Genomic DNA, 27471 nt, shown 5'->3' on the forward strand with positions numbered 1-27471 from the left:
TAGCTCGGCCCTTCAGAACCTGGCTTCAGTGCACCTTATCACCTTATCAGTCCCTTCTTTCAATACTCCCCAACACAAATCATCTATCCCACTCCTGGATCCAAGTTCACTCCAAGCCTTCACATCTTTGGGCCTTGCCTCACACCATTCTCTCTTCATAGGATGCCTTTTCTCCTAGTAAGCCACTCCTGGAGAAGCATCCCTCAATGCCCAGATAGCTCAATACATCTCTCTCCTCTCTCCTCCTATGCCCCAGATTCACTCTGTTGGTCTCTGATCTAGCTCTATTATGTTTACTTTGTGCCTGCCTCCAGGCATGCCGATGGGCAGTTCCCTGAGCTTTTTGCTCCTGCATGACCAGCTCCTTCTCATCCTTCAGGTGTCAACTCAAATGTCATCTCCTCAGCTAGGTCTTCCTTGACCAACTTATCTAAAGGTAACCTCCATCCATACACACTCTGTCCCATTACCTGGAGTTACCGTCTTCATGAAACTTAGCATCTGGAATTATCTTCACCTATATGTCGGCCTGGACTATGTCTCTTCCTCTAGAATGTAAGCTCTTGAAGGGCAGAGATCCAGCAGAATCAACTGATACATGGTTGGTTCCCAATAAATATCTGTTGATTGATTAAATGAAGGCAAGTATGGGGTATTCGAGTTGTCACCCTGAGGACCTGGCACAGAGCCTGGCGCAATAAAGGTTGGCTGCATGGAACATTTGCTATACGAATGAATGAACCAACGAACAAACGAACCAAGGGATGCAGCGCTCCGACTGCGGACTGACAGGTTGACTGACACTTGGGGGACCCTCGGCCCGCACACTGTTGATTGACGGCTGACAGCTCAGTGGCAGCCAACGGACGCGCATCGGGGCTCCTGATTGGCTGGCGGCTGCAGCCCCTTAAAGGGGAAGGGGAGGGGGCCTGAGGCGACCGCTGCGCGTGAGGAGGAGGCGGCACCAAGCGACGGGAGGCGGAACCAAGCGACGGGAGGCGGATCAACCGCCAGAAGCTGGGTGAGCAACAGTCGCCTCGAACCAGCGAACAGACGTCTCGCGCAAGGGCCCGGCGCGAGGGGCGGGGCGCGCGCGTCACGTGAGCGTGTTTTGGGCACGTGACCCGCGCGGGTCCAAGGCTGGCCCCCGCCCCCTCCTCTCCTCCCCTCAGCGGGTGTGAGCCGAGCCGCCTCGCCTCACCGCTTAGCGCCCCCCTCAGCCGCCGCTGCCGCCGCCTCCGCCCGCCGGCCATGTCCCTCGGCCGCCGCCGCCGCCGCCGCTCGAACGCGGCGCTCCCGCGGCCCAGCGCGCAGTGAGCGCGGGGCCCTCTCGCCGCTCGCCCGCCCCGGGGCCCCCTTGTTCTCAGCGCCGCCGCCGCCGCCGCCATGTTGGGTTTAGAGCCGCAGCGGAGCCGCCGCCGCCGCCGCCGGTGAGGGAGGCCGAGAGCGGAGCCCGCCCCGCCCCGGGGCCCAGGGAGCGGGGCAGCCTCGGAGCCCGGCCTCTCCCCGCCAGCCGCCTTCCCGGCCCTCCCGCCGTGCGAGCCAGCGAGCGAGCGCCGGGCCGCGGCCGCGCCTTCCGCTCCCGGCCCGAGCGAGCCCGCCGCCCGTTCGTTCCCCCGCCGCCGCCGCCGGGCCCGGCCAGAGCCTGCAGCGGAGCCCACGAGAGTCAGCGCCATGGCGGAGCAGACCTACTCGTGGTGAGTGCGGAGCTTGGGAGGCCGGGGCGCGGCGCAGGTGGGGGTCGGGGCGCCGGCGCGGCCGGGGGGGGGAGGGGGAAGAGGAGGAGGAACAGGTGCGCGTTGGTGGGGGGGTGGGAGTTGGGGGTGCACGCCCCCCTCGTCCCCACCAGAGGGGGCGGCTGGCGCTCGTGGAAGGCGGTCAGTGGCCGGGGACCGGGAGTCCAAGACGGGGGATGGAGGCGGCGGCTGCGGCGGCCGCGGCGGATGTCATCTGGTCATGGGCGGAGCAGGTGATGGAGAAGGGGAGCATGACCCCAAAGGTGGGAAGCCCACGGATGGGAAGTTGAATTTCGTGGGCACCCCGGGACTGACTTGCGGGGGTGGTTCCTGGGCAGGAGGGTTGGAAGGGTGGGCAGAGGCGGGCCGGGGCAAGGGTGGGCCACTGAGCTGCGAGGAAGCTGGTGGGAAAAACAGGTGATAAGAGGCTGAACTTGGAAGTTGTGTGAGAGGAGGAGCCGTCTAACTGGAGCTGCTGCTTAGCACCTGGCTGGCGAGTGAAGGGAGAGTTGGTGGGGTGGGCAGAGGCCCGGGTGTGACCGCAGGAAAACAGCGGAAGGAGGGAGCGTCTTGGGAACCATGGAGAGGAGACCCTTGTGAAGAGGTTGGAAGGGGATCCTGTTTGAATAACCACGTTCTGGAAAGGAAGTCGTTGGTGGCAGTGGGGCATGAGCAGAATCTTTGTGAGGGTTGGTACTCTTCTTCAGAATTTAAAGTGGCCTGCTGCCCTGGATCAGGTATGGAAATGTAAGATCTGCAAGTTATGTCCATTTTTATGGGACTTCCAAAGTTATTAAATAGCTTGTTAAGGGCTGAGAAGTGTGCTATGTAGTTCATGGAGTGAGAACTTACTTATCCTGAGAAGGAAGTGCAGTGTTTGGGGAGAGCGGGGTGAGAGGCTTCTCTTTAGCATGTGGAGGTGGAATATTTGCAGGAGGGGTTGAAGGAATGATGATAGTTTCCTTGAAGAGTAGAAATTGGATAGTGGGGAGGAAATAATAACCCGCGGGTGAGGAAGGAAGAAATGGGATGGTGGGTGTGGGATGGGAAATCTGGTTGCAATCTAGAGAGATTGAAGATGGTTTACTCTTTGAAGCAAACGTGGTTTGGGACAGAATTGTACTGCTTTCCCTTGTTAGAAAAGAGAATAATTGAGTGGGACGAGCATGGCTTTTGGAGTTGGAAGGCTTTGTTTGGAAGTCCTGTTCACCACTGAGTTTATAACTGGGCAAGATAGTAAGTTCTCCATTCCTTTTCCCTTACCTATTAAATAGGGGAATTGCCTTTTTCATAGGTTGCAAAGATTAAATGAATAACTTTACAAAGCACATGGCAAACTGTAAAGTGTTACTTTTTATTACATTATAGTTAGGGAAATAGCAAAGAAATGGGTGATATGTGAGTTAGGGGAACAGCAAAGAAATGGGTAGTATGTGAAAATAAAGAATGGTTTTAGGTAAAGGGCTTTAATGGAGTGGATGCTTTGTGGTGGTTGAGGTTATGATAGGTAAGTTAGGAACTCATTGTGTCTTCACATACGGAAAGAGGATTGGTGATGGAAGATCATAATTCAAAAGGGAACTTCAGTGCTCAAAAAGAAGATAAATGAGTCTGAAAAAAAGTAACACTAAAAGAAGAATTAAAACATTGGTGAACAGTTGTGACTGCAAATGTATTTTTAAAAGCGTTAACCAATTGGATAGTTTTGAGCAACAGTGAGCTGCCTCTTCTTAGCAGGTAATATGGAACACAAGATTACAGTTTGAGCTTTCTTATGCACATATCCATAACTAACTTAACTAACTCATCTTGAGCTCTTAACACTAACTGGCCCAGCTGAGAGTCCTGTTGGCTGCCCTTCTGCTTTTACTGTGCCATATAGAGACTGTGGATGGTTGAAGGAGTAGACACTGGCCAAGAAGTGGGGAAAATGAGAGGGTTTTACTAGTTAGTTTGGCCACACTCTGTATGTGATGTTGGACGGCTCTATTAGTTAAGGTGGGACTATTTTGTGAAGTTTGGTAGTTTATAATATTTATCCTACTGAAATACTTCAATCTCAGCTCCTTTTGCTAGAGAAGCTCCTTGAAATCAGAATGCTTATTAGCCTCTCACCTTTAGCAAGTTTTGAGATGGAGAAAGTTTTTGCATCATCTTGAGAGAGGGAGGTGTATGAGGAGAGAGGATTGGGAAACCAGGCAGCTTTCTAGGTTCTGATAGTTACCATAGGTAATTATCCATGTAAAGTATAGGTATAATTTTCACCAGTCCCTGAGGTAGGTGATCATTCTCTGTTTTATGGAGGAGGAAACTTAGGCTCAGGAGGCCAAGTGATTTGTCCAAGATACTTCACCTGTGATGCTTTATTTTGTTTGACACAAATTCTCCCATCATTGTTTTCATTCTCCTTGTAATATAAGCGTGGAAAAAGGTATTCCAGAAGTACATGTGAACTGAGCTTTGGATTATCTCTCATTTTTCAATATCTTTGTCACAGTTCCTTTGGTTTGTGTAAATAGGAGTTTTTTTTTTTGTTTTTTTTTAACGGACTTGTACTTCATTTGTATGTTGCCTTTAGGAAAATCAACCTCGTGGGGACTGTTGTGGCAGTCTGAGGTATTGTCTGAGGATCGAGTCAGTGAAGAATATAGAAAGTAGATGTCAGAAGAATGAAAATAGGTTCCTTAGGATTTTCTTTTGTTTCTCTCTTTTTTTTTTAAAGATTTTATTTTTAAGAATCTCTACACCCAACATGGGGCTCGAACCCACAACCCTGAGATCAAGAGTCACAAGCTCCACCGACTGAGCCAGCCAGGTGCCCCAGGATTTTCATATAATAAGATATGTAAATTCTAAAGCAAGATTGGCCATGAGGTGGTAATTGTTGAAGCTTAGTGATATAAGGAGGTTTATTTTATTCTGTATACTTTGACATGTTTACATTTTTCATAATAAAAAGTTAATTAAAAAAAACTTCTACACATGCTGTTCATGCTGTTTTCTGGTTTCTTGTGCTTGCTTTCTGTGTTGGGAAGCCAGAGTGGGTGTACTGAATTAAGAATATGTAGGTTATGACCTGATGAATGAGGGGGCACAAGCCACCCAGGTGGTTGGCAGGTAGCTTTCTCAGCATCTGAGCTCCCACTTTGGGGAAGTGAAATCCCAAGGGGTCACTTCAGTTGAAGGTGCAGTTTCAATACACCCATACAGTGGAAGTACAGTAGTCCCCCGTTATCTGTGGGGTTTACATGCCAGGATCCCAGTGGATGCCTGAGATTGAGGGTAGTACTGAACCCTATATATACACTATGTTTTTTTCTATACATACATGCCTGTGAGAAAGTTTAAATTAGAAATTAGGCCTCGTAAGAGATTAACAACAAATAAAACAATTATAACAATATACTGTAATAAAAGTTATGTGAATGTGGTCTCTCTCAAAGTATCTTATTGTACTGTGTTCACCCTTCTTGTGATGATATGAGATGATAAAATGCTTATGTGACTAGCTGAAGTGAGATGAATGACCTAGGCATTGTGTGTAGCATTAGGCTACTATTGTAACCTTATGACCGTACATGAGGAGGAGAATCATCTGCTTCCAGACCAGACTGTGGTTGACCCTGGTAACTGAAACCATGGGGCCCAGTGAGCCAGGGAGAGGGCAGTCTTCTGTCCCAGGTCATGAACAGGAGATACAGAGTAGGATAGCAAACACCTATTACTTACAAGGTGATTGGTGTGGAGGTCAGTAATTTGGAGGGCTTACCTCTAATGGTTATTTTTAAAGGTGCCCGGGGAAAAGCAAAGCAGGGACTTGTGGTGGGCATCCTAAACTCAAATCCTTATCTAAATGTCCAGACTCTGGGTGTGATTACAGATATCATACTGTAAAATGGCTAGGCAGCAACTCTGAAAAACAAAGTTCTTGTCCTCGAAAGTTGTTTTCCTCATCACACTTTCTTTCTAGCAAATTCTGTCACAATCCCATTACCCAAGGGTTCACTTGAAATTCCACGTAGCTGAGAAGCATTTTCTGATCACCCCAACTGAAAGTGATCTCTTTGTTGTTGATACTTGTAGTCGTCTGCATCTTTCCTTCCTTTACATGTGTGAATACCTAGCTTCTTCATTAGATTGTAAACTCCTTGAGGGTAAGGACACTGTTAGACTACCCTTTGTCCTCCCATATACTTAGCATATTGTCTTGCCCATAGCTTCTACTTAGAACATGCTGATTGAATATGATAGATTTTCAGCGTGGTTCATCCTTTGTTGAAAGAATATTTTAAGTGTAAGGGAAAGCTACAGATAGGTGAGTGTTTATTATAATCCTTATGCTTATAAAAGAGAGCCTTTGGTAATTTAGTTTCCTGATGTCACAGTGCTGTAAGAATGAGTAATCCCATCCTTAATAAAGTTTTAAATAAAAGCTATTGACAGATGAAATTAAAAGAATTGGTAGTAACACCACAATCTTTATCATGATGTAACCACAAGATTCAGCTTGTATACTTTTTGCTTGTATACCGAGGAAGTAAAAGAACGCCTGTGAAAACACAAATAGAAGGTGCAAACTAGATTTTTTATTAATTTGAGAAAAACACCTTGCTTGATAGATATTTATGAGCAGTTGTTTTAGCATAAGTTCTGTGGGAAACAGGACTTGTCTCTTTTATTTTTTTGGGAACTTCTCTCTTGATGGAGTCAATGCAGTATTTGAATCTTGGTGGTAAAAATGACTTATGTTAGGGTTAATGTTGGTGTAGAGGGAAAAGGAAATAAATACATGTGAACTTCATCGGGATGAATTTTGTTACCAAAGTAGTATCATAGTACTTTATTGTGTGTTTTCTGGGTGCTAGGGCTTTAAAGCATTGATAAGTAAGGAAACAGGTTCAAAGAATTGAAGTAACTTGCCAAATAACATGTAAATGGTAAAAGGGCTCAAAGTCAAGACTGTTTAACATGAAGATTCTGTCGCTGAATCTCTCTACTTCCATTTCCACAATCACTAATGTAAGCCAGCCCATCTTTTGCTTGAGTTCCCTGTTACCTCCTCACTGGGTCCCCCTCTCATTCTCCACATGGTGGCTGTTCTCCTGAGTAGACTTCTGACTAACTCAGATGTGCCTGTCCTCTGCTTAAAACTCTTCAGTGGTCACACTTGCAATAAAATCCAGGTTCCTCAGTAGGCTCTTCACAGCCTCATCTTGTGTGTGTCTCTGAGGGTTGACAGACAATAAACAAACTAAAAGTTACACGGGTAAGAATCTTTCTATTTTGGTACTCTCTCCAGTGCCTGGCATGTAATGGGTAGCTGGTAAATACTTACTGAACAAATGAATGAGAACGCTTCCCCCTGGGCTATGTATCTTAAGATATCTAAGGATTGCATTATATTGAGGTAATATACTGTGATGATAATGGGCTTTATCCTGCTAGGTATTTGCAAATAGTGCTACACCTGAGAATGAGAAATAACACAGATCTCCAGAACTTTATGGAAGTCCCTTCTATGCAATTACTGTTGTGTGTCATTGTATCTGTTGTGATCATACCTGTTTCTTTGTATCTTGTGGTCTTTGCATCTTTCGCAAGTTTTTCAGAGAGAAACTATTTAGTTGAAAATGTGTGTCTAGCATTATAGATGTTAGATTTGCTCACTTTTAAAACATGTTTTGCTTATAGTTAATGTGCTATAATAATGGTTTGGTGATGCATGATTCAGACTGAAATTAACCAAAACTAAGACCAGGAATATGTACTGAAATAATTTTCCTTAGTGTTTCTTATGAAGCCTGGGGATGGGGGAGAGGGAAGCTGGAGAGTGTGTAACCATATCAGCCTATAATTTGCCAAGTGGTATTATGAATTAAAATGCTAATGTCCCTGCATTTCTTATAACAGATTTCTACGTGACCATTTATTTTAGAGATGACAAATGCCATGAATTGAGGTGTTATGGAGTTCTGTATAATTGTATTTTACTTAAACGTTAATAACTTATTTTTATCATTCTCGCGTTTCATCAAACTATCTCATGGAAAATCAGGGGATGTCCTAAGAGGAGGGTGTCTAGCCAAGTGCTGTTGGTTACATTTGGCATCTGAACTTTATGTGATTGCTGTCCCTGGCAATAGAGCCATAAGTATGACTTGATTTATTAAATTCTAGAATATATTTTCTGGAGTTTAATGGTTGCTTCTTGGGAGTTAAAGGAAAATATTGGTTTTATTTGTTGTATGTATAAACCACATTTTTACAACTTTGCAACAAGTTTCTGTAATATTTTCCAATCCTCACTTAAAAGATTAGAGGTAGAGTGCTCCTCTTCTGTAATTTTAACCTCTTAGGTGTCTAGAGGGGCTCCAGGTGACCAAATTCAGTTTTATAGGGAAAATCTACAGTTAGTCCTCATGATCCTCACAATGAATTCTTACCTCCCAGATTTTATTAATAGGTCTCACTAGAGCCACAACTTAAAACAGACCCATTCATTAGCTATGATTAGACTAGATTGAGTGCCTGTGATAAGTTAGGTTTGAAAATATTTTTAAAGTTAGAGACCTAATAGAAAATCCCATTTCTTGGTTTTTAGGTTTTACCCTAACTTGGTAAGAAGAGTTGATAATCTCTATTTCGGAGTTCTGGTGTTTATAGTTGAAGAACCACTAAGGGATAAAAAATCAAAGTGTGCTAAAGTAGAGATGTGCTCTACTTGGTTTTTACATGTTCGTGAATTGTATTGAATATAAGTGATTGCTCAAAAAGTGTTCGATTCTGCCAATGCCACTGATTAAATTTTTGTTTGAAATTGAAATTCCAAAATAGGATCTAATTCTGTTCTGGTTTCTTTGAATTGGGAAAGTTTTTGTTTGAGGGTGATTTCCATCTCTGATGAACTGTGCTCTAGTATTGTCTTAGTCGCAGTATCATGTTCTGTACAGTGGTTATGCCTGTCCTACTCCAAAGAGTTGTTGCAAGTGTTCAGTGAGATAACATATGTGCAAATGCCTTGTAAATTGCTAAGTGAAATATAAAGGCAAGGTATTTGTGCTCTACATTGTTAGATCCAGACAGGTTCCAGATACAGAGTTCCTCACTACAGAAATGATTTTTCTCGTTTCATAATATAACCAGCATTTAAACTTTGAGATGTCCATTCTAGTGAGAATTCTTTTGAGATATCCAAATAATGTCATATAAAAAGAAAGAATAGGGATGCCTGGGTGGCTCAGTCGGTTAAGCGTCTGCCTTCGGCTCAGGTCATGATCCCAGGGTCCTGGGATCGAGTCCCGCATCGGGCTCCCTGCTCTGTGGGAAGCCTGCTTCTCCCTCTGCCTCTGCCTCTCTCTCTCTCTCTCTCTGTCTCTCATGAATAAATAAATAAAATCTTTAAAAAAATAAAATAAAATAAAAAGAAAGAATAGTTTGCAAATTGTCATTAATATTGTTGCCTTTGAAATGTACTATAAGGCCATCTTCTTTTATTTTTTTTGAGTATCTTTTTTTTTTTTTTTTTAAGACTTTATTTATTTGACAGAGAGAGACACAGCGAGAGAGGGAACACAAGCAGGGGGAGTGGGAGAGGGAGAAGCAGGCTTCCCGCTGAGCAGGGAGCCTGATGCGGGGCTCGATCCCAGGACCCTGAGATCATGACCTGAGCCGAAGGCAGACGCTTAACGACTGAGCCACCCAGGCGCCCCTAAGGCCATCTTCTTTTAGTCACATTTCATAGTCCAAAAATAAAGAAGAAAAATCGTGAATTGAATAAAACTTATAATAAGTTTTTCCATAAAAGTTCTATTTTGATCTTTAGAAGGCAGTTTCCTTCAAATGAGGGATGAGAACAGTGGTATGGATAATCCTCCTCTTTTCCTTGTTTTCTTTGGAATGCACAGGATACTCATACCCTAAAATGCCCAAGGAGGGGTTGTTAGCAGTTTCTTATCTGTTTCCTTACTCCACACCACCTCTGCCAGGCACACCCACTTCCCCTCATAGGAGGGCCTCAGACTTTGGCTTCACTATTGACCTAAATAGGACATGGGCAGCGAAGTTTTAATTGTTTTCTTCAATTTGGTTATACAGATATTTTGACTTAAGTACAGTGCTTGACTTTGTTTCCTTGTCTTAATTTTTTGCCCGAGTTGTCTAGCTTTACTTTCCAAACTTGTAAATCTTCGGGCTTTGCCTGACAGCCTTAACTTTTAAATCTTCGACTACTGTATGCGCTGCTGACTTACAAACTCCCCGAAATTTACATTCATTTCTCAAGAATGCTTGCAAAAATACTGTTGGGGGCGCCTGGGTGGCTCAGTCGTTAAGCATCTGCCTTCGGCTCAGGTCATGATCTCAGGGTCCTGGGATCGAGCCCCACATTGGGCTCTCTGCTCAGCAGGAAGCCTGCTTCTCTCTCTGTCTCTCTCTCCCACTCCCCCTGCCTGTGTTCCCTCTCTCACTGTCTCTCTCTCTCTGTCAAATAAATAAAGAAAATCTTAAAAAAAAAAAAATACTGTTACAGGTAAAAGTTAGTTTTAGGGGCACCTGGGGTGGCTCAGTTGATTAAGTGTCTGCCTTTGGCTCAGGTCATGGTCTCGGGGTCCTGGGATTGAGCCCGGTATTTGGCTCTCTGCTCAGCAGGGAGTCCGCTCCTTCCTCTCTCTCCCTCTGTGTGTGCTCTCGCTCTCTCTCAAATAAAGTCTTTTAAAAAAAAAGTTAGTTTTAGAGATTGAATTCTCTTACCTCTGCATTGATTAGTGCGGGCACCAGTACCTTAAAAGTATTAAGGTCTGATACCTTAAAAATATTTTCAAACATAACTTTCATAGGGACTCAAGTCTAGTCTTTTTTTTTTTTTTTAAAGATTTTATTTATTTGAGAGAGAGAGAATGAGAGAGAGCGAGTACATGAGAGGGGGGAGGGTCAGAGGGAGAAGCAGACTCCCTGCCGAGCAGGGAGCCCGATGCGGGACTCGATCCAGGGACTCCAGGATCATGACCTGAGCCGAAGGCAGTCGCTTAACCAACTGAGCCACCCAGGCGCCCTCAAGTCTAGTCTTGCTACAGAAATGCCACCTGGGACCACTGTGAGGCCAGTGAGAGTTAAAGATGTGAGATGGGGTCAGTTAACCAAGACGGAGAGAGTAGCTCTGAGGGCAGAATGGAGGCCTGGAAGTTGAGGCTTGGGAAACTCACAACTGAGAAATGGGAGGAAGAAGAGGAGTCAATGGAAGCTCCATCAGAAGTAGGATAATTAGCAAAGCTCAACGGCGATGAAAGAAAAGGCACAGAGAATTTTGGAGGGGGGCAAGAGTGTAAAAGGCAACAGGGTTCAAAGAGAATGAAGCAAAAAACAGACTGTTGAATTTGCAAAGGAAGTCATTAGTGAAAGTGCACTAATAAAGATCAGAGTAGTGAGGGTGAAAGGCAAATTAGGTCAGGGTAATGAAGAAATAAAGGCATCCTTTGGGTACTGGCCATTTGTTTGCAAGATAAGATGAGAAAGAGATAAGGAAAGAAAGTAGGATGCTTGATATAGACAGGGCCATAGTCTTCTGGTTTTATTTTAATTTTCTTTGATAAGGGGGAGAATTGTGTATTTGAAGCTAGAGAGAAGGAGAAATTGATCTTGGAAATACTTTTTTTTTTTTTTTTTACTGTAGTTTAAGTTTAGAGATTTTTATTTGTTTATTTTATTTTATTTTATTTTATTTTTAAAGATTTTATTTATTTATTTGAGACAGAGAGAATGAGAGAGAGAGAGCACATGAGAGGGGGGAGGGGCAGAGGGAGAAGCAGACCCCCTGCCGAGCAGGGAGCCCGATGCGGGACTCGATCCCGGGACTCCAGGATCACGACCTGAGCCGAAGGCAGTCGCTTAACCAACTGAGCCACCCAGGCGCCCCTATTTGTTTATTTTAATCATGGATTTCAGTTAGGAATTTTGAAGGGAACTTAATGGGGAATGAACACTTGATGTGTATATATTTAGTCTTTGCTTCGCTTGGTCTTTACATTGCCACTAATTCAGATTGTATTGCTTTTGAAGGTCTTGTTTTCTGTTTTGTTTTTTTTTAATTGTATCAGTATAAAATCAACCTCTGTGGTCTGACTTTTGAAACAATCTTGCCTTGTAACCCTACTTCCCTATATTTTCTTTAAAATGCTTGTTATTTCTGCCAAACTGGGTTACTCACTGTTTCCCCTTTTATTTAAGCTGACTCCTTATACCTGGTTAGCCTTTCTCCCAAGTCTCTAAATATGTAAGTCCTACACATCTTCAAGGTACAGCTGAAATGCTGTCCTCTTGTTACAGAACCTTCTGATTGGCCCAGGAGAAATATTCTTCTGATGTCTGTAGTTCTTTATCTGATCCTGTCATGTGGTAGCACTTTTATGATTTTTCTGACCTTGTATTGAGTATATTGATGTGGCTATCTTCCCACCTTCATGAATTCTGTAAGGATAGGATCAGAATAAATAATTTCACGGTGTAAGGACCTACACATAGTAGAAGCTGAGATTTTCCTTTTTTTTTTAAGATTGACTATTTTAGAGGTGAAATTTGCCAGGTGCTGGATTTTAGAATAGAATGTCACCTTAAAAATACAATGACAGGGCACATAGAAGAGAGAATACTTAACCTAATATCTCACAACTCTTGGAAGAAAATACAAAGGTAAAATTGTTACTGTGAAGTTGGGTCAAGGGTTGTGGCCAGATTGGCCTAACTTGCTAATATCCATATAGCACCTTGAGAAGGGAAAGTGGCTCAGCCCCTGAACCGAACACCTAAGGGAGACATTTACAGAGGACCACAGGCTCTTTAAAGTCGTCATCTTCATTTATCTCTTCTTCAGCCTGACCACAGACCAACTGCTGCCAATTTATTTATACTTTATCTCCCAAACAGGCACTTTGTGATATATATTATTTTTTTAAAGGGGAAAATCTCTGCCTTTTGCGGGGGGTAATTAGGGGAAAGTTTCAATCACATGCTCAAGTGAAATATTTTGCAGGAAACTTCCTTTGAAGTATGAGGAGCAATAAGCTATATGGAAAGTAGCTTGTGAGCAATTTAACATTTTCTATCTCTTGCTATTTCAGAAATTCACATTCCTTGTATATAAGCTTTTGTTTAAGGAGCTAAAATTTTTTTTAAAAATAGAAACTTATTTTGCCTTCATTTTTTCCCGTATTTCTAAGTCTGTTTTCTCTTTTAACTCATTTCTTTTCTCTTGTTTAATAATTATAATTCAGAAAGGGCAATTTAAAAAAATCTCTTGGCCTGGTGTGTGCATATTTTAAATTGTGTAGATACAGCAGCGCCTCAGTCTTAGGTCAGAATTAAATAACCTGGTCATCTGAATAGACATAAACCAGAAGTTTGGGGGATTAGAAGTTGTTTTTGTTTTGTACCTTTGCATGCTGTGCAATGGTGAAAATAACCTACAGACCTAAGGGTCTGTTATTTGTGGATAGCAAAGGGTCTAAGAACTAACGCCAAAGGTTATCAACCAACTTAGAACAAAAGGGAATAACAAGTAGAAGTAGGAAAGAACAGTGAATAGCAGATGTAATTGGACATAGAAACAAGGTGAAGGTTAGAGACTCAAGCATCAGGAAGCTCAAATAATGAGACCAAATGGAAAAGATAGCCAGCTACTAGAATAGGAAATTCAACGAGAGTCATCATGTGGCAGAGGTGCAAATGGCCCCATACAGCTCTGCAAATCTAGCTTTGTGCTTCAGTGTAGACTTAACCAAGTTGATAATGAGTCAACATGTGGTGATGAGGCAGTCTTAGCCTGTCCCGTAGCTCATCGAGAGCTCCTGGCTTGGGTGTCACAGCTGGAGACCTTGGAGACATTCTTAATCCTCATCAAACAAGTCAGTAAGTCCTGTTGATTTTATACATATAAAATTAAAGAAAAAATTTCTCTCTTCATTGTTCCTGGATGACCCTTCTTTGTGTTCCCTTAGTACCCTGTACTTACCTCTTTCAATTGTTCTTTGTTTCCTTGTTTCCTTGTGAAGTATTGAGGACATGACTACATTTTGTTTGTTTTTTTAATTCTCAGGGGTTTGACACATAGTTTATTTAAATAAGTATTATTCCAGGGTGCCTGGGTGGCTCAGTCGGTTAAGCATCTGACTCTTGATTTTGGCTCAGGTAATGATCTCAGGGTCGTGAGATTGAGCTCTGTGCCGGCTCTGCACTGGGCATGGAGCCTGCTTAAGATTCTCTCTCTCCCTCTCCCTCTGCCCCTCTTCCCCACCCTCTCTCTCTCTCAAAAAAATTTTTTTTTAATTTTTAAAGAATTTTTTAAAGATTTTATTTATCTGATGGAGAGAGGGAGCACAAGCAGGGGGGAGCAGCAGAGGGAGAGGGAGAAGCAGACTCTCCGCTGAGAGGAGAGCCCAGTGTGGGGCTTGATCGATCTCAGGACCCTGGGATCATGACCTGAGCCAAAGGCAGACGCTTCACTGACTGAGCCACCCAGGTGCCCCCCCCAATTTTTTTAAATAAATAAATATTCTGTATTTGATTTTTTAAAATAACCCTTAAAGAGGTGCCTGGGTGGCTCCGTCATTAAGTGTCTGCCTTCCGCTCAGGTCATGATCCCGGGGTCCTGGGATTGAGCCCCACATCGGGTTCCCTGCTCGCTGGGGGGAGCCTGCTTCTCCCTCTCCCACTCTCCCTGCTTGTGTTCCCTCTCTTGCTGTGTCTCTCTCTGTCAAATAAATAATCAAAATCTTTATTAAAAAAAAAAATCTTTAAAAATAAATAAAATAACCCTTAAAAAAGTAAAATTAGTAAGATGGAAAAGTATGTTGCTCTCCACTCTTAGTTTAAGAGCTCAAAGGGACAAGCATCAAATACCATTTGAGGCCTATAGCTCACTCTTTTATGCTAAATAATTGAAAGTGTAATTGTTCAGGATATTAGGCGAGATCTACCTTGATCATCACTTTAATTTATGGAACCTCTTCAAAATACAGTGGGAGTATTAGTTGTTGTATTGGTTAGCTGTTGCCATCTTAATACTGCATAACAAATTATCCCCACATTTAGTGGCTTAAACTAGCAATCTGCAGGTTGGCTGGGCAACTTTGCTTCTTGCTTCAGATCTGTATGTCAGCTGGGTGGCTCTGCTTCATGTGTGTATATTTTGGGACCTAGACTGAATGGGCAGCAGCACCCAGGGGAAGTTCTTCTCATGACAGTGGCAGAAGTATAGGAGGGCAAGTGGAAACCTACAAGACTCTTGAGGCTCACACTCAGAACTGGCACACTGATATTTCTGGTTCATTCTTTCAACCAAAGCAAGTCATATGGTGGAAACCAAAGACAAGGAGCCACAAAACTAAACCTTGCCCATTTGTGGGAGTAGCTACAGAATCACAGGGCTAAGGAGTAGATTCCGGGAGGAGTGAGGAATTAGGTCCGGTAATGCAGTCAACCACAGGTGAAGTTCCCTCTTTGCTTTCATATGACTCGTTGTCACATTTTTTTTAAAAAAAGATTTTATTTATTTGTCAGAGCGAGAAAGAGAGGGAGAGAGAGAGAGAGAGCACAAGCAGGGGAAGCAGCAGGCAGAGGGAGAAGAGGCTCCCCATTGAGCAGGCAGCCTGATGTGGGACTTGATCCCAGGACCCTGGGATCATGACCTGAGCCAAAGGCAGATGCTTAACCAACTGAGCCACCCAGGTGTCCCTAGTTGTCCCTAGTTGTCACATTTTCATTCTATTCTAAAATGAAGTATATCATATAGTCAGATTTCATATAGGTCCTTTTCTGTAGCATTCAGGTTTTCACTCTAATGTTTTTTATTTTATTTTAATTTTTTGTTAATGTTTTCTATTTTTAAAACTTTTTTTTTTTTTTTTAAAGATTTTATTTATTTGAGAGAGAGAGAAAGTTAGAGCAAGTGAGCACGAGCGGGGTGAGGGGCAGAGGGAGAAGCAGACTCCATGCTGAACAGGGAGCCCGATGCAGGACTCGATCCCAGGACACTGGGATCATGACCTGAGCCGAAGGCAGCTGCTTAACTGACTGAGCCACCCAGGCGCGCAAAGCTTTTCTGAGATATAAGTCATGTACCATACAATTCACTCACTCAAAGTGTACAATCTAGTTAATGCAGCCATTGCCACGATTTTAGAACTTTTTTTTTTCATCTCAAATGAAACTCTGTACCCATTAGTAATTTACTCCCTTTCCCCCCTTCTCTCCAGCCCCTGGCAGCCACTAATGTACTTTTGGTTTCTATGGATTTGCCTATTTCATATAAATGGAATAATACAATATGTGGTCTTTTGACTTCTTTCACTCAGTATACTGTCTTCAAGGTTCATCCATGTGGCATGTATTAGTGCTTCATTCCTTTCCATTGCCAAATTTATTCCATTGTGCAGATATACCACATTCTACTTATCCGTTCTCAGGTGATGGTTGTTTTCTTTCTTTCTTTCTTTTTCTTTCTTCTTTTTTTCTTTTTTTTGGCTATTATGAATAATGTTGCTATGAGCATTCATGTAAAAGCGTTTGTGTAGATATATGTATGTTTACAGTTCTCTTGGGTAAATAGGAGTGGAATTGCTGGCTCATAGGGTTTCTCTGTGTTTAACATTTTGAGGAACTGCCAAATTGTTGTCCAAAACAGCTGTACCATTTTACATTCCCATCTGCAATGTGTGAGGGTTCTAATTTCTCCACCTCCTCACCAATACTTGTCATTGTTCATGTTTTTTATTATACCCAGTCTAATGAGTGTGAAGTGGTTTTTACTTGTGTAGTGTTTATATTGAAGGGTTTATAGAGGGTAAAAGCAGTGGTTTAAAAATTAAATCTGTTTGTAAAATAAGTAAATAAAAAATAAAATGTTAAATCTGTTTGTACTTAACAGTGTAGTACCAAAGTCACACCTCAGTTTTAGTTACCTAAAATATCTAGCATTACGGAAAAAAAATAATCTTTTGTCTCACAGATTTTTCTTCAGCTACTTCATATTTTGCACGCTAGAATCATTTAGGAAGAAGTGAACCTCAGATGATTGTTATATGAGTTCTTTATTTTTGGTTAAGTGAGTGCCCAGATTACTCTGGCAGCCTGCTGCATCGGCAGTCGTCTTGGGACTATGACTGGTTTAATGACTGAAGTTGTTGGTTTTTTTTTGGGGGGGGAGGTTCTCCATATCTATTCTTTGCCAGGAAGATCACTAGAGGAGTTAGTTGTAAAATATGGCCTTTTTGGGGTTAGCACTGTCCAATAGAAATATAACATGAAGCACCTATGTAATTATTAGTATTCTAGTAGCCACATTAAAAAGTAAAAAGAAACACACAAAATTAATTTTAATAATATAGTTTATTTAACCGAATGCATCAAAAATATTTATACCATTGATTATATGTAATCAATACAAAAATTATTAAGATATTTTACATTTTTTCGTACAAAGTCTTCTCAGTTCAGACTAGCCAAGTAAATAAAAAATAGCTACATGTGGGGGTGCCTGGGTGGCTCAGTCGTTAAGCTTCTGCCTTCGGCTCAGGTCATGCTCCCAGGGTCCTGGGATCGAGCCCCACATCGGGCTCCCTGCTCAGCAGGAAGCCTGCTTCTCCCTCTCCTACGCCCCCTGCTTCTGTTCCCTCTCTCGCTGTGTCTCTCTCTGTCAAATAAATAAATAAAATCTTTAAAAAAAAAAATAGCTACATGTGGCTAGCAGCTGCCATATTGAGCAACACCATCAAGGAGGTCTGAGAGCTTATGATCTGAATTTCTCCTCACAAGTATAATGATCTGTATCTTTAGGAAAAACAGATGAGTGCTTGATCAGCCTGTATTTCTGGTTCTTCAGTTTTATATTGTTACTGCCTTTTTTCTTTCTTTTTTTAAACATGGAAGAGGGTCTTCAGAGAGTTACAGAGACAAGCTCCTTACAGCTCAGATTTTTGGCTGTGAGTAGAGATTAGTTAGGAGGAGGAAGAAAAAAATTGGTGTCATCATTAAGGATGCACCATGTTCTATAGTTCTTAGTAAATAAAAGAACAACTACTATTTGGTCCTTATTCTAGTTGTTCTTAGATATTCAGTTTCCTTTGGCCTGTTCTTTATCAGTTATCTACCACTTGTACTGTTTGACCACATAGCTCACTTGGTTAGACAAAATAAGGCTGTAGATTTGATCTCTGTAATTAATGACTGACTTTATGCCTGCTGGGGCTTCACTATAGTAACTAAGGCAGAATAAACAGGATTCTCTGTTCCATGAGTTTACACTGTTGTTACAGACTGCTGGCATTTGCTGGGTCCAGTGCTAGCAAATGTAATTAAAACAACTTCAAGAGGAGATTTCATAATGGGCCATTCATTGTATAGACGGTGTGTCTGTCAATTATTTGATTATTAAAGGGACTGAATTTGGTCCAGTGTCTTAATACTTGAGTGCCTTCACCCCTAGCTTTTCTAGTTTGCCTCAGTGCCCACCACTTTCTGTTCCTGTACCCTGAATCTCTACATCACTAGTTTATATGATTTACCTAGCCCCTGCAGGCAGTTGAGTGGTGACCCCCTGATGTCTATGATCAGTTCTAGGTCATTGCCACAAAGGTGAGTTAGGGATAAGGAGATAGCTGATCACTGCCCCAGTGACAGTGGATTAAAAAAACACTTTAAGAGCACCTGCATCATTAGACACAAATAGTTTCACCATACTTGACCATTACATTAAAAGTATTGCTGACTATTGGATGTCTTAATGTTCTAACAAATGTTCTATAAGCCATGGTTCTGGTTTTTCTCAGCATTGACATGCAGTTATTCTAAATGGAATTCACTTGCTTTTGGATTGTAGTCTATGAATGGTATTCTGACCAAGAGAACAAGGCTCACTTCCTAATTGACCTGATATATCCTATTGCATTCATTTTTGAACTCTTGGTATTTGTGATAGTGTGGACCCAGGGCCCATTTGTTGGGTTTACGGATTTGAATTTGAATTTGAAGTCCTTATGAGTTGTAGGTCCTCAATGCACAATTGTGGAATTAAAGAATACCATGAGTGGTACTCTCTTTTTGGTCAACAGTTTACTGGGTGGCTATGTCACATTTTTGATATACATTATGATTTTGATAATTTCCAAATATTTTAGTTTGATACTTGTTCATTAGCTTCATTTTTTAAATGTGCTTGAAAACTTTAGCTTTATTAAGAGGAAAAAAAGGTTTTTAGTTTAGAATTTGAAATGCTTTGATTTATTGCTATTATGAAATATTCATTTAACAGCTATTTTACTTGTTCTCAACTGAGTGAGTGCACAGCCTGCAGTGACTAAGCTCCAAGTTGGCCCAGTGGGGACAGAATTGGAAGCCTTACGTCTCTGGTCCTGTGCACTAAATAATTCCACTCTTTTGGTGATAAAACCTAATTTAGACCTCTTCTGGTGGCAAAAAAAACCCAAGACCAGACATGAAGTTCTTTATATTATCTATTTATCCCTCTTAGTGTGACTCTTCACTTTGTTGCAGAAATATTTGTGTTTGATTATGGGGTACTGCCTGATGTTAGGGTATGTTACATAATCCTAATACATGTTCTGTGTTGCCCTTCTAAAAGCAAAAAAAAAAAAAAAAAGAAAAAAAAATTGGGATTCTGAAACATCTTTGGCTGCAAGAGTATCAGATAAGAGATTTTAGAACTCTAATACATATATTATTGGTGCAGTTTTGGAAAATGCAGATGAACAGAAAAAGAAGAAAACCACTTATTCCTCTGCCAATCCCTCATTAAGTTTGTTGCATATTTTTCAGGTCTTTTTTTTTTTTTTTTTTTTTTTTTTTTGAGTTCATTTGTCAGAGAATGAGAGAGCACAAGCAGGGAAGCGGCAGACAGAGGGAGAAGCAGGCTCCCCACTGAGCACGGAGCCTGATGCGGGACTTGATCCCGGGACGCTTAACTGACTGAGCCACCCAGGTGTCCCTTTTGCAGGTCTTTTAAAAAATGCATATGCTTGTGACTATTGTTTAATTACACACAAGTTCATAAAAAATCAGAAATCTCAAGTAATAAAAAAATAATCGTTACCTAAAATTTAACTTACCTAGAAAATTCATGGCAACATTTCATGCAACTCTTCTGGGTATTAGAGGAATTATAGGTCATTTTTTATACAAAAATAGGAATAGGTTCATACTGTATTTTCCTTCTTATGTCATATTTAATATCTGCAGAAGAATATATATTCTGTGTATATAAGTTATGAGACATAATAAACACTCATGAACCTCACCAACCACCTAAAGAACTACAGGATTACGATTACCAGTATTCTCTTTTTTTAAAAGATTTTATTTATTTATTTGACAGAGACACAGCGAGAGAGGGAACACAAGCAGGGGGAGTGGGAGATGGAGAAGCAGGCTTCCCGCAGAGCAGGGAGCCCGATGCAGGGCTTGATCCCAGGACCTTGGGATCATGACCCGAACCGAAGGCAGATGCTTAATGACTGAGCCACCCAGGCGCCCCAGGATTACCAGTATTCTCTTGAAGCTTCTGTGCACTCCTTGATCCCTCCTCCTACCTGTCCTCCTCCTCTTACTGCTGTCATGAGTTTTGTATTTAGCATTCCCTTGCTTTTAAAAAACTGGTTTTACATTTACTATGTTTTAATGTTTTACTGTACAACATAATACTTATTTTTACTTTAATTTTTTTTACAGTTGAGTGTGATAAAGATAAAATGTGGTCTTATAATTTGCTTTCTTTCAATCAATATTGTTTTCAAGATGTGTCCCACTTACTGCACTCATTTTCACGAATGTGTAATGTTCTACCCTGTGAATTACACCATAATTTATATATTTTCCTTTTGATGGATATTTAGGTTTCTAGGTTGGAGCTGTTTCAAAGAGTTCTGTGGTGTGTTCATGTTTATATATATAGTATATATTCCCTGGGGTTCATGTTTAAGAGTTTTCCTAGGGTTTATACCTACAGCTAGAATCTATCCGTCTCTCTTAGGTGAGTGCTTTTGTGTCATAAATCCTTTTCTGGCCCAAGGTCTTAAAGGTATTCTCCTGTGTTTTCTTCTAAATAGGAGTGGGTTAGTGTTAACACTTTGCCTTTCTTGTACAAGTTTTTAATCTAAAATCTAGATTAAATTTAGAATTTAGTCTAAATTAAGATGGATTTAGGTAAGACTAAATTAAGGCATCTATAATTGTCTTATTTAAACATAGGATAATAGCATTGTAGGATGATTAATTATATTGTATCCTATTAGTAGAGGGTAATAGGAATCCAGTTTCTACAGTTCTATTGAATGGTCCCTTCTTTTCTTATTGATCTCTGATGTCACCTCTGAGACTCTTTTTGGTGTGTTTGTGTGTTTAAGTAATGTTAGATGGTAAATAGTATTTTGTTATTAAATGGCAAATAGTATTTTGTTATCTGCCTTTTTTCTATTTAAAATTCCTTGAACATCTTTTCATACCATTAAATATATTGTAGATTAGTTTTTAGTGTGTGTATAGTAGACCACTATTTCAACCCCTTTTTATTAAGTCTTTTTTTTTTTTTTTAAGATTTTTTTAAAATTTATTTATTTGACAGAGAGAGACGCAGTGAGAGAGGGAACACAAGCAGGGGAGTGGGAGAGGGAGAAGCAGGCTTCCCACTGAGCAGGGAGCCTAATGCGGGGCTCGATCCCAGGACCCTGGGATCACGACCTGAGCCGAAGGCAGACGCCCAACGACTGAGCCACCCAGGCGCCCCCCTTTTTATTAAGTCTTATTCATTCCTGGTTCTCCAGTCTCCCTCTCCAGGAAAATTTATAACCAGCTTTCTCTCCATTCTTCTAGAAATGTATGCATGAACGCACATGTATAAGTATAATCCTATGTAATCCTCTTTTTTTATTGTGGTTAAATACACAAAATATAAAATTTCCCATTTGAACCATTTTTAAGTGTACAGTTCAGCAGCATTAATAAGTACATTCACATTGTTGTGCAACAGTGACCACCATCCATCTCCAGAACTTTTTCATCTTACAAAATGGAAGCTCTATACCCGTTACACTAATTCATTCTATCCTCCTCCCTTTCCCTGGCAGCCACCATTCTCCTTCTGTCTCAGTGAATTTGACTACTGTAAATATCTCATATAAATGTAATCATATACTATTTCTCCTTTTGTGACTAGCTTGTTTCACTTAGCATAATGTCTTCAAGTTTCATCCAGGTTGTAGCATGAGTCAGAATTTCCTTCCTTTTTGAGGCTAAATAACACTCAATTCTGTGTATATACCACATTCTTTTTATCTACTCATCCATCAGTTGGCTGTTGTATTATTGAATAATGCTGGTATGAACATGGTTGTACAAATATCTGTTCAAGTTCCTGCTCTCAAATCTTTTGAATATATATATACTTGGAAGTGGGATTGCAGATCATGTAGTAACTCTTTAATTTTTTTGAGAAACTCTCGTATTGTTTTCCATGGTAGCGGCACTATTTTACATTCACACCAGCAGTGCATAGGGTTCCAGTTTCTCCACATCCTCTCCAACACTTGTCATTTTCTGTGTTGTTTTTTTTTTTAATTGCCATCCTAATGGGTGTGGAGTGGTATCATTGTGGTTTTGATTTCCATTTTCCTAATGATGAATGATGTGGAACATCTTTTCATGTGTTTATTGGCTCTTTGTATGTATTTGAAGAAATGTTTCTTTAAGTCCTTTGCCCATTTTTTATTCAGGTTGTTTGATTTTGATGTTGAGTTGTAGGAGTTCTTTATATATTCTGGATATCAATCCCTTATCAGTTATATTTTTTTCCATTGCATAGGTTGCGTTTTCATTTTGTTAATAGTTTCCTCTGGTGCACAAAAGTTTTTAATTTTGATGAAGTCCCAATTTATTTTTTCTTCTGTTGCCTGTGCTTTTGGTGTCATATCCAGGAAATCATGGCCAAATCCAAGGTCATGAAGCTTTTCTTCTGTGTTTTCTTCTTTGAGTTTTATTGTGTTGGCTCTTATGCTTAGGACTTTGATGACATATGATTTTTGTATATGATAAGCATTCAGTTTCATTATTTTGTTTAATCCCTTTTTAATGAAGTGATAGTGTGCTCTACACACCATGATGCTATGTCTTGCTTTTTTCACTTAGTAATGTATTTCAACCCCACTAACCTGTTTCTTTTTTGTTCTATCCAGTATTTAGTTGAACAGTGTAAGTCAGTATGTAAGAGAGCTTCTGGGAATGGCTTCCTTAACTAACGGTTAAATTAAAAGAAAGTCAAATAGGAATGTTAAACCCAGGAATGAAAGCTGAAAGGAAAAGACAAAAGCAAGGAAGGGAGAAAGAGAGAGGGAGTATATGGGAATAAGATCATTAATTTTTGCTCTCAGGAAGACAAATTGCAATTTTGTTGAAAGTTTATCAGGTTTATATATTCTTAACACTCTGTGTGTATGTAATTTATCTTTAAATCAGTCCTCGGAAGTATAGGTATTGCTCCCCCACCACAATTTTATAATTGAAAAACTGATTACTCACCCAAGATTATATAGTTAATGAATGGCAGATCTAGGATTTGAACACAGATAATTTTTAACTCCAAAGCCTAGGCTATTTGCCATTAATGGTTCTCTGAGAATAAAGGGAACCTTTAACCAAGTAAGCTTGAGTAAGGCTGCATATTAAATCCTTCTCTGGGAAATTCATAGTCTGAACTAGCATATTATGAGGTCTGACAAGATAAGTGGTAAAAAAGAAACGTGTTTAATTTTGTTTTAAATATTAAAAGACACTTGCTCAGGGGAAGAGTTTGCTTGGCATCTTAATACCTAGAACAGTTCTCCCTTAACACTATTTTGGGAAGTGCTGCTCTCACGGTTGTGTTTTCTTTCTTGTATCAAATCTCGTCAAAGGCTAAGGACAGGAAATTAAATCCTAACTTGGTGAAGAAGAGAAACAGCCTCTATAGAATTACCTAACACAGACCAGGCATGTAGTATTTTGGAGAGTGAGGGTCAGCTTATATCCTAATATCTGCAAGGTAACTCAGATGGACAGCTAGCTGCTTTTCCAGAGGCGAATTGCATGTGACTGCAACTTCCGTTGTCCACATGACAAGTAAAAAGTTATAGCTTTTTTTTTTTTTTTTAAAGATTTTATTTATTTATTTGAGAGAGAGAGAATGAGAGAGAGCACATGAGAGGGGGGAGGGTCAGAGGGAGAAGCAGACTCCCTGCCGAGCAGGGAGCCCGATGCGGGACTCGATCCCGGGACTCCAGGATCATGACCTGAGCCGAAGGCAGTCGCTTAACCAACTGAGCCACCCAGGCGCCCCAAAAAGTTATAGCTTTATTTCAGCGTGTATGATATGGTAAAATTGTAATACAAGAAGAATGTAAGACATTCATTTAGAAATATTGAAGAAAAAATATTTGGCCTGCAGTACCTCTTACACGTGAGCTTTCATTTCAGTTAAGGATTCTATCTTGGTCATGAATTGTTCATTTTAGCTGTACCACAGATAACATAAGCTATGATTTAGGAAATGAAAGATTGTCTCTATTATGAATGTGCCATTTAAACATTGAACAGAAACTAGTGTCAGTGATGGTCAGCAAATGAATGAATCAGCAGTCTATTTGCATTTATTTTGCAAGAGAAAGTCATTTTTCAGTTTGAGACCCAATCCCTTGCTTAGACATTGCTTTAGTATTTCATAGGGCTAATCCTATTTTCATGATTTAACAGAATGTTCTTTGATTTTTCCCCCAGTTTGTTTTTCCAAGTTGTCAAGTTGTCCAACATACCTTGTTATATTTTAATTGGAAGTACATTACATTTTTTAACTTGGACAGAATTGTCTTCTTCATGATGTTATGGTATATTAATTTTCTATAACCAAGTTTTCTCCCATTAAAGTTTAGTTTTTTTTATACATTTACTGCACCAGTTACCAAGTATTTTATACTTTTTGTTGCTGTTTTAATGGAGGTATTTCCCCATTCTTTTTCTAGCTGGTTACTACTGGTGTCTAGAATTACATTGATTTTTTTTTTTTAAGATTTTATTTATTTATTTGACAGAGAGAGACACAGCAAGAGAGGGAACACAAGCTGGGGGAGTGGAGGAGGGAGAAGCAGGGAGCCCGATGTGGGACTCGATCCCAGGACCCTGGGATCATGACCTGAGCCGAAGGCAGACGCTTAACGACTGAGCCACCCAGGCGCCCCTAGAATTACATTGATTTTTGTGGACTTGCTTAATACCCAACAACTATACTAGACAAATTATTCTGATGATTCTTTGCTTAAATTTTATACAGATTGAAGTAGTGATATACATATTTCAGTCATTTTCGTAATTCTCTTGTTTTATTTGGCCCTTAAAAAATTACTCTGGAGTAAAAAAAAATTACTTTGGAGTAAAGAATATGTAATATATGCTATTATAAGTAACTGAATAAGGCGCCTCTTTGTCTTTTAAGTGGAAGACCACTAATGTTTAACCATCAAATTTGTGGAGTGGATTGTTTTAATCACATTAAAAAACAAGTTTTTTATTGCTTTTTATAAAAAGGAATGGGATTGGTTGAGTTTTATAAAATATGTAGAGTCTATTGTTATGACATTTTGCTTAAATCTTTTGTATGATATCAATAGTTTTACTTATTAAAAAAACAATGCTTGCATTCATGGAACAAAGCCTATTTAGTAGTTTTTAAAATCTTTAATGCTTTAATTGCTTGAATTTTATTTCAGATTTCTCACATTATTATTCATAAATAAGATTGTCCTGTAGTTTTCTGTTTTAATTTTATCAGGTTTGTTTTTTTTAAAGCAATCCTTTTTTTTTTTTAAAGATTTTGTTTTATTTATATATTTGACAGAGAGAGACACAGCGAGAGAGGGAACACAAGCAGGGGGAGTGGGAGACGGAGAAGCAGGCTTCCTGCGGAGCAGGGAGCCCGATGTGGGCCTCAATCCCAGGACCCTGGGATCATGACCTGAACCGAAGGCAGACGTTCAACGACTGAGCCACCCAGGCGCCACCTAATTTTATCAGTTTTAAGACTCGAGTAATGTTTCCTCCGCAGTACCTTAAGGGCAGTATACCACATTTTTGTAAGAAATTTCAAAATTTCTGTGTAAAGGTGGGTTTGGGATTTTAGTGCTCTCATCGGGGTAAAAAAGGAGTGGTTGGGTAATTTGTTATCTTGGTCAGTGTCTTCTGTTGCAGGTTTATTTACTCATGTCTTTTTGTATCAGTTTTGGCATCTAATATTTTAATAGCATATCACCTTTTGAACTTAAATTTTAAAATTTATTAGCATATGAATATGCATGGCATCCTCTAATAATTCTGTTCACTTTTATTTTGCCCTTTGTGATTCCTTTCTTATTTCTAACTTTGAGATTTTTCTTATTCCATTTAATTCTTAAAATTTCTTTCTGAGGTATAATTGCCTACAGTAAACTTCACCCACTTTACGTGTATAATTCAGTGAGTTTCTGACAAATACATGCTATTGTGGGATCACCAGCACAGTCAAGATATATTTTTTCCCAGCACTCCAAATAATCCTTTAAGCTTCTCTCTCATTTTTAGGCCTTTAGCAACCACTGATTTGCTGTTTGTCATTATTTGCTTTTTTTTGGAATTTCTGTAACTGGAGTCATATAGCATACAGTCAATTCTGGCTTCTTTCACTTAGAAAAATGTTTTTGAGATCACCTGTGTTGGATGTATCAGAAGTTTGTTCTTTTTATTGCTGGACAATAGTCCTTTGTATAGATATATCACCAGTTGATGGGTACTGTTTCTTGTTTTGGGGCTATTATAAATAAAACTGCTATGAATACTCAAGTATTCACAGTTCATGTTGCAACTGGTAGTTTGTCTTATTTCTTCTAGGTTGTGTAATTTGTTGGCATAATACTTTCTTGTTCTGATAATATTCTTTCTTATTTTCTCTAACATGTCTTTTTTATTTATGTAACATCTGTTGTAATATACCTTCTTTCATTCCTGATATTGGTAATTTGTGGCTTGTCCCTTTTTCCTGATCAGTCTAGCTAGAGGTTTATTAATTTTATTTATCTTTTCAAAGAATCACTTTGCTTTCTATTGCTTGTTCTATAGTATTTTCCTTTCTGTTATATTGATGTTTTATTATTCTTCCCTTCTTTCTTTGCCTTTTGCTTTTGTTTTTGTAGTTCCTCAAGAGGAAAGCTTAGATCATTGACTTGAAACCTTTCTTCTATTCCAGTATAACCATTTAAAGCTATAAATTTACCCCTAAGAACTTCTTTAGCTGTGTCCCTTAAATTTTGATGTTTCATTTTCATTCCATTCAAAGTATTTTCTAATTTATAATCTACTTGACCCGTGGCTTATATATTTAGAAGTGCATCCAAAAAAAAAAAGAAAAGAAAAAGAAATGCATCTTTCTAGTTTGATTCTCTTATAGAGAACATGCTCTGTATTATTTTAATCCTTTTAAATTCAAGTGGTTCAAGTGTTTTTTTTTTCCCTCCCTCGTTCCCGAGTAGTGTTTTGTTTTGTTTTTCTTAAGTGGTCCAGAATATGGTTCATGTTGGTGAATGATTCAGGTACACTTGAAAACAATGTGTATTTTGCTGTTATTGGGTGAAATATTATATAAATATCTATTAGGTCAGGTTTGTTTATAGTGTTCAAATCCTTG

General features: G+C 40.1%; 1 protein-coding gene across 2 annotated transcripts in view; it reads left to right on the top strand.

Annotated features, from left to right (window-relative positions):
- The first annotated feature begins 1140 nt into the window (after window positions 1-1140).
- The window catches only part of SPPL3 (signal peptide peptidase like 3), a 140863-nt gene continuing 114532 nt past the window's right edge, over window positions 1141-27471 (top strand). The window contains exon 1 of one of the 2 annotated variants that reach the window (XM_036119693.2): window positions 1141-1697. In XM_036119693.2, coding sequence (XP_035975586.1) covers window positions 1675-1697 — 23 coding nt within the window. In that variant the 5' untranslated portion in view covers window positions 1141-1674. Of the gene's footprint in view, window positions 1698-1898; window positions 2000-27471 lie in introns of those variants that run through there. The other variant, XM_078060892.1, reaches the window with a different exon arrangement.

This window comes from Halichoerus grypus, chromosome 13, assembly GCF_964656455.1.
Source record: "Halichoerus grypus chromosome 13, mHalGry1.hap1.1, whole genome shotgun sequence".
NCBI classification, from domain to species: Eukaryota; Metazoa; Chordata; class Mammalia; order Carnivora; family Phocidae; genus Halichoerus; species Halichoerus grypus.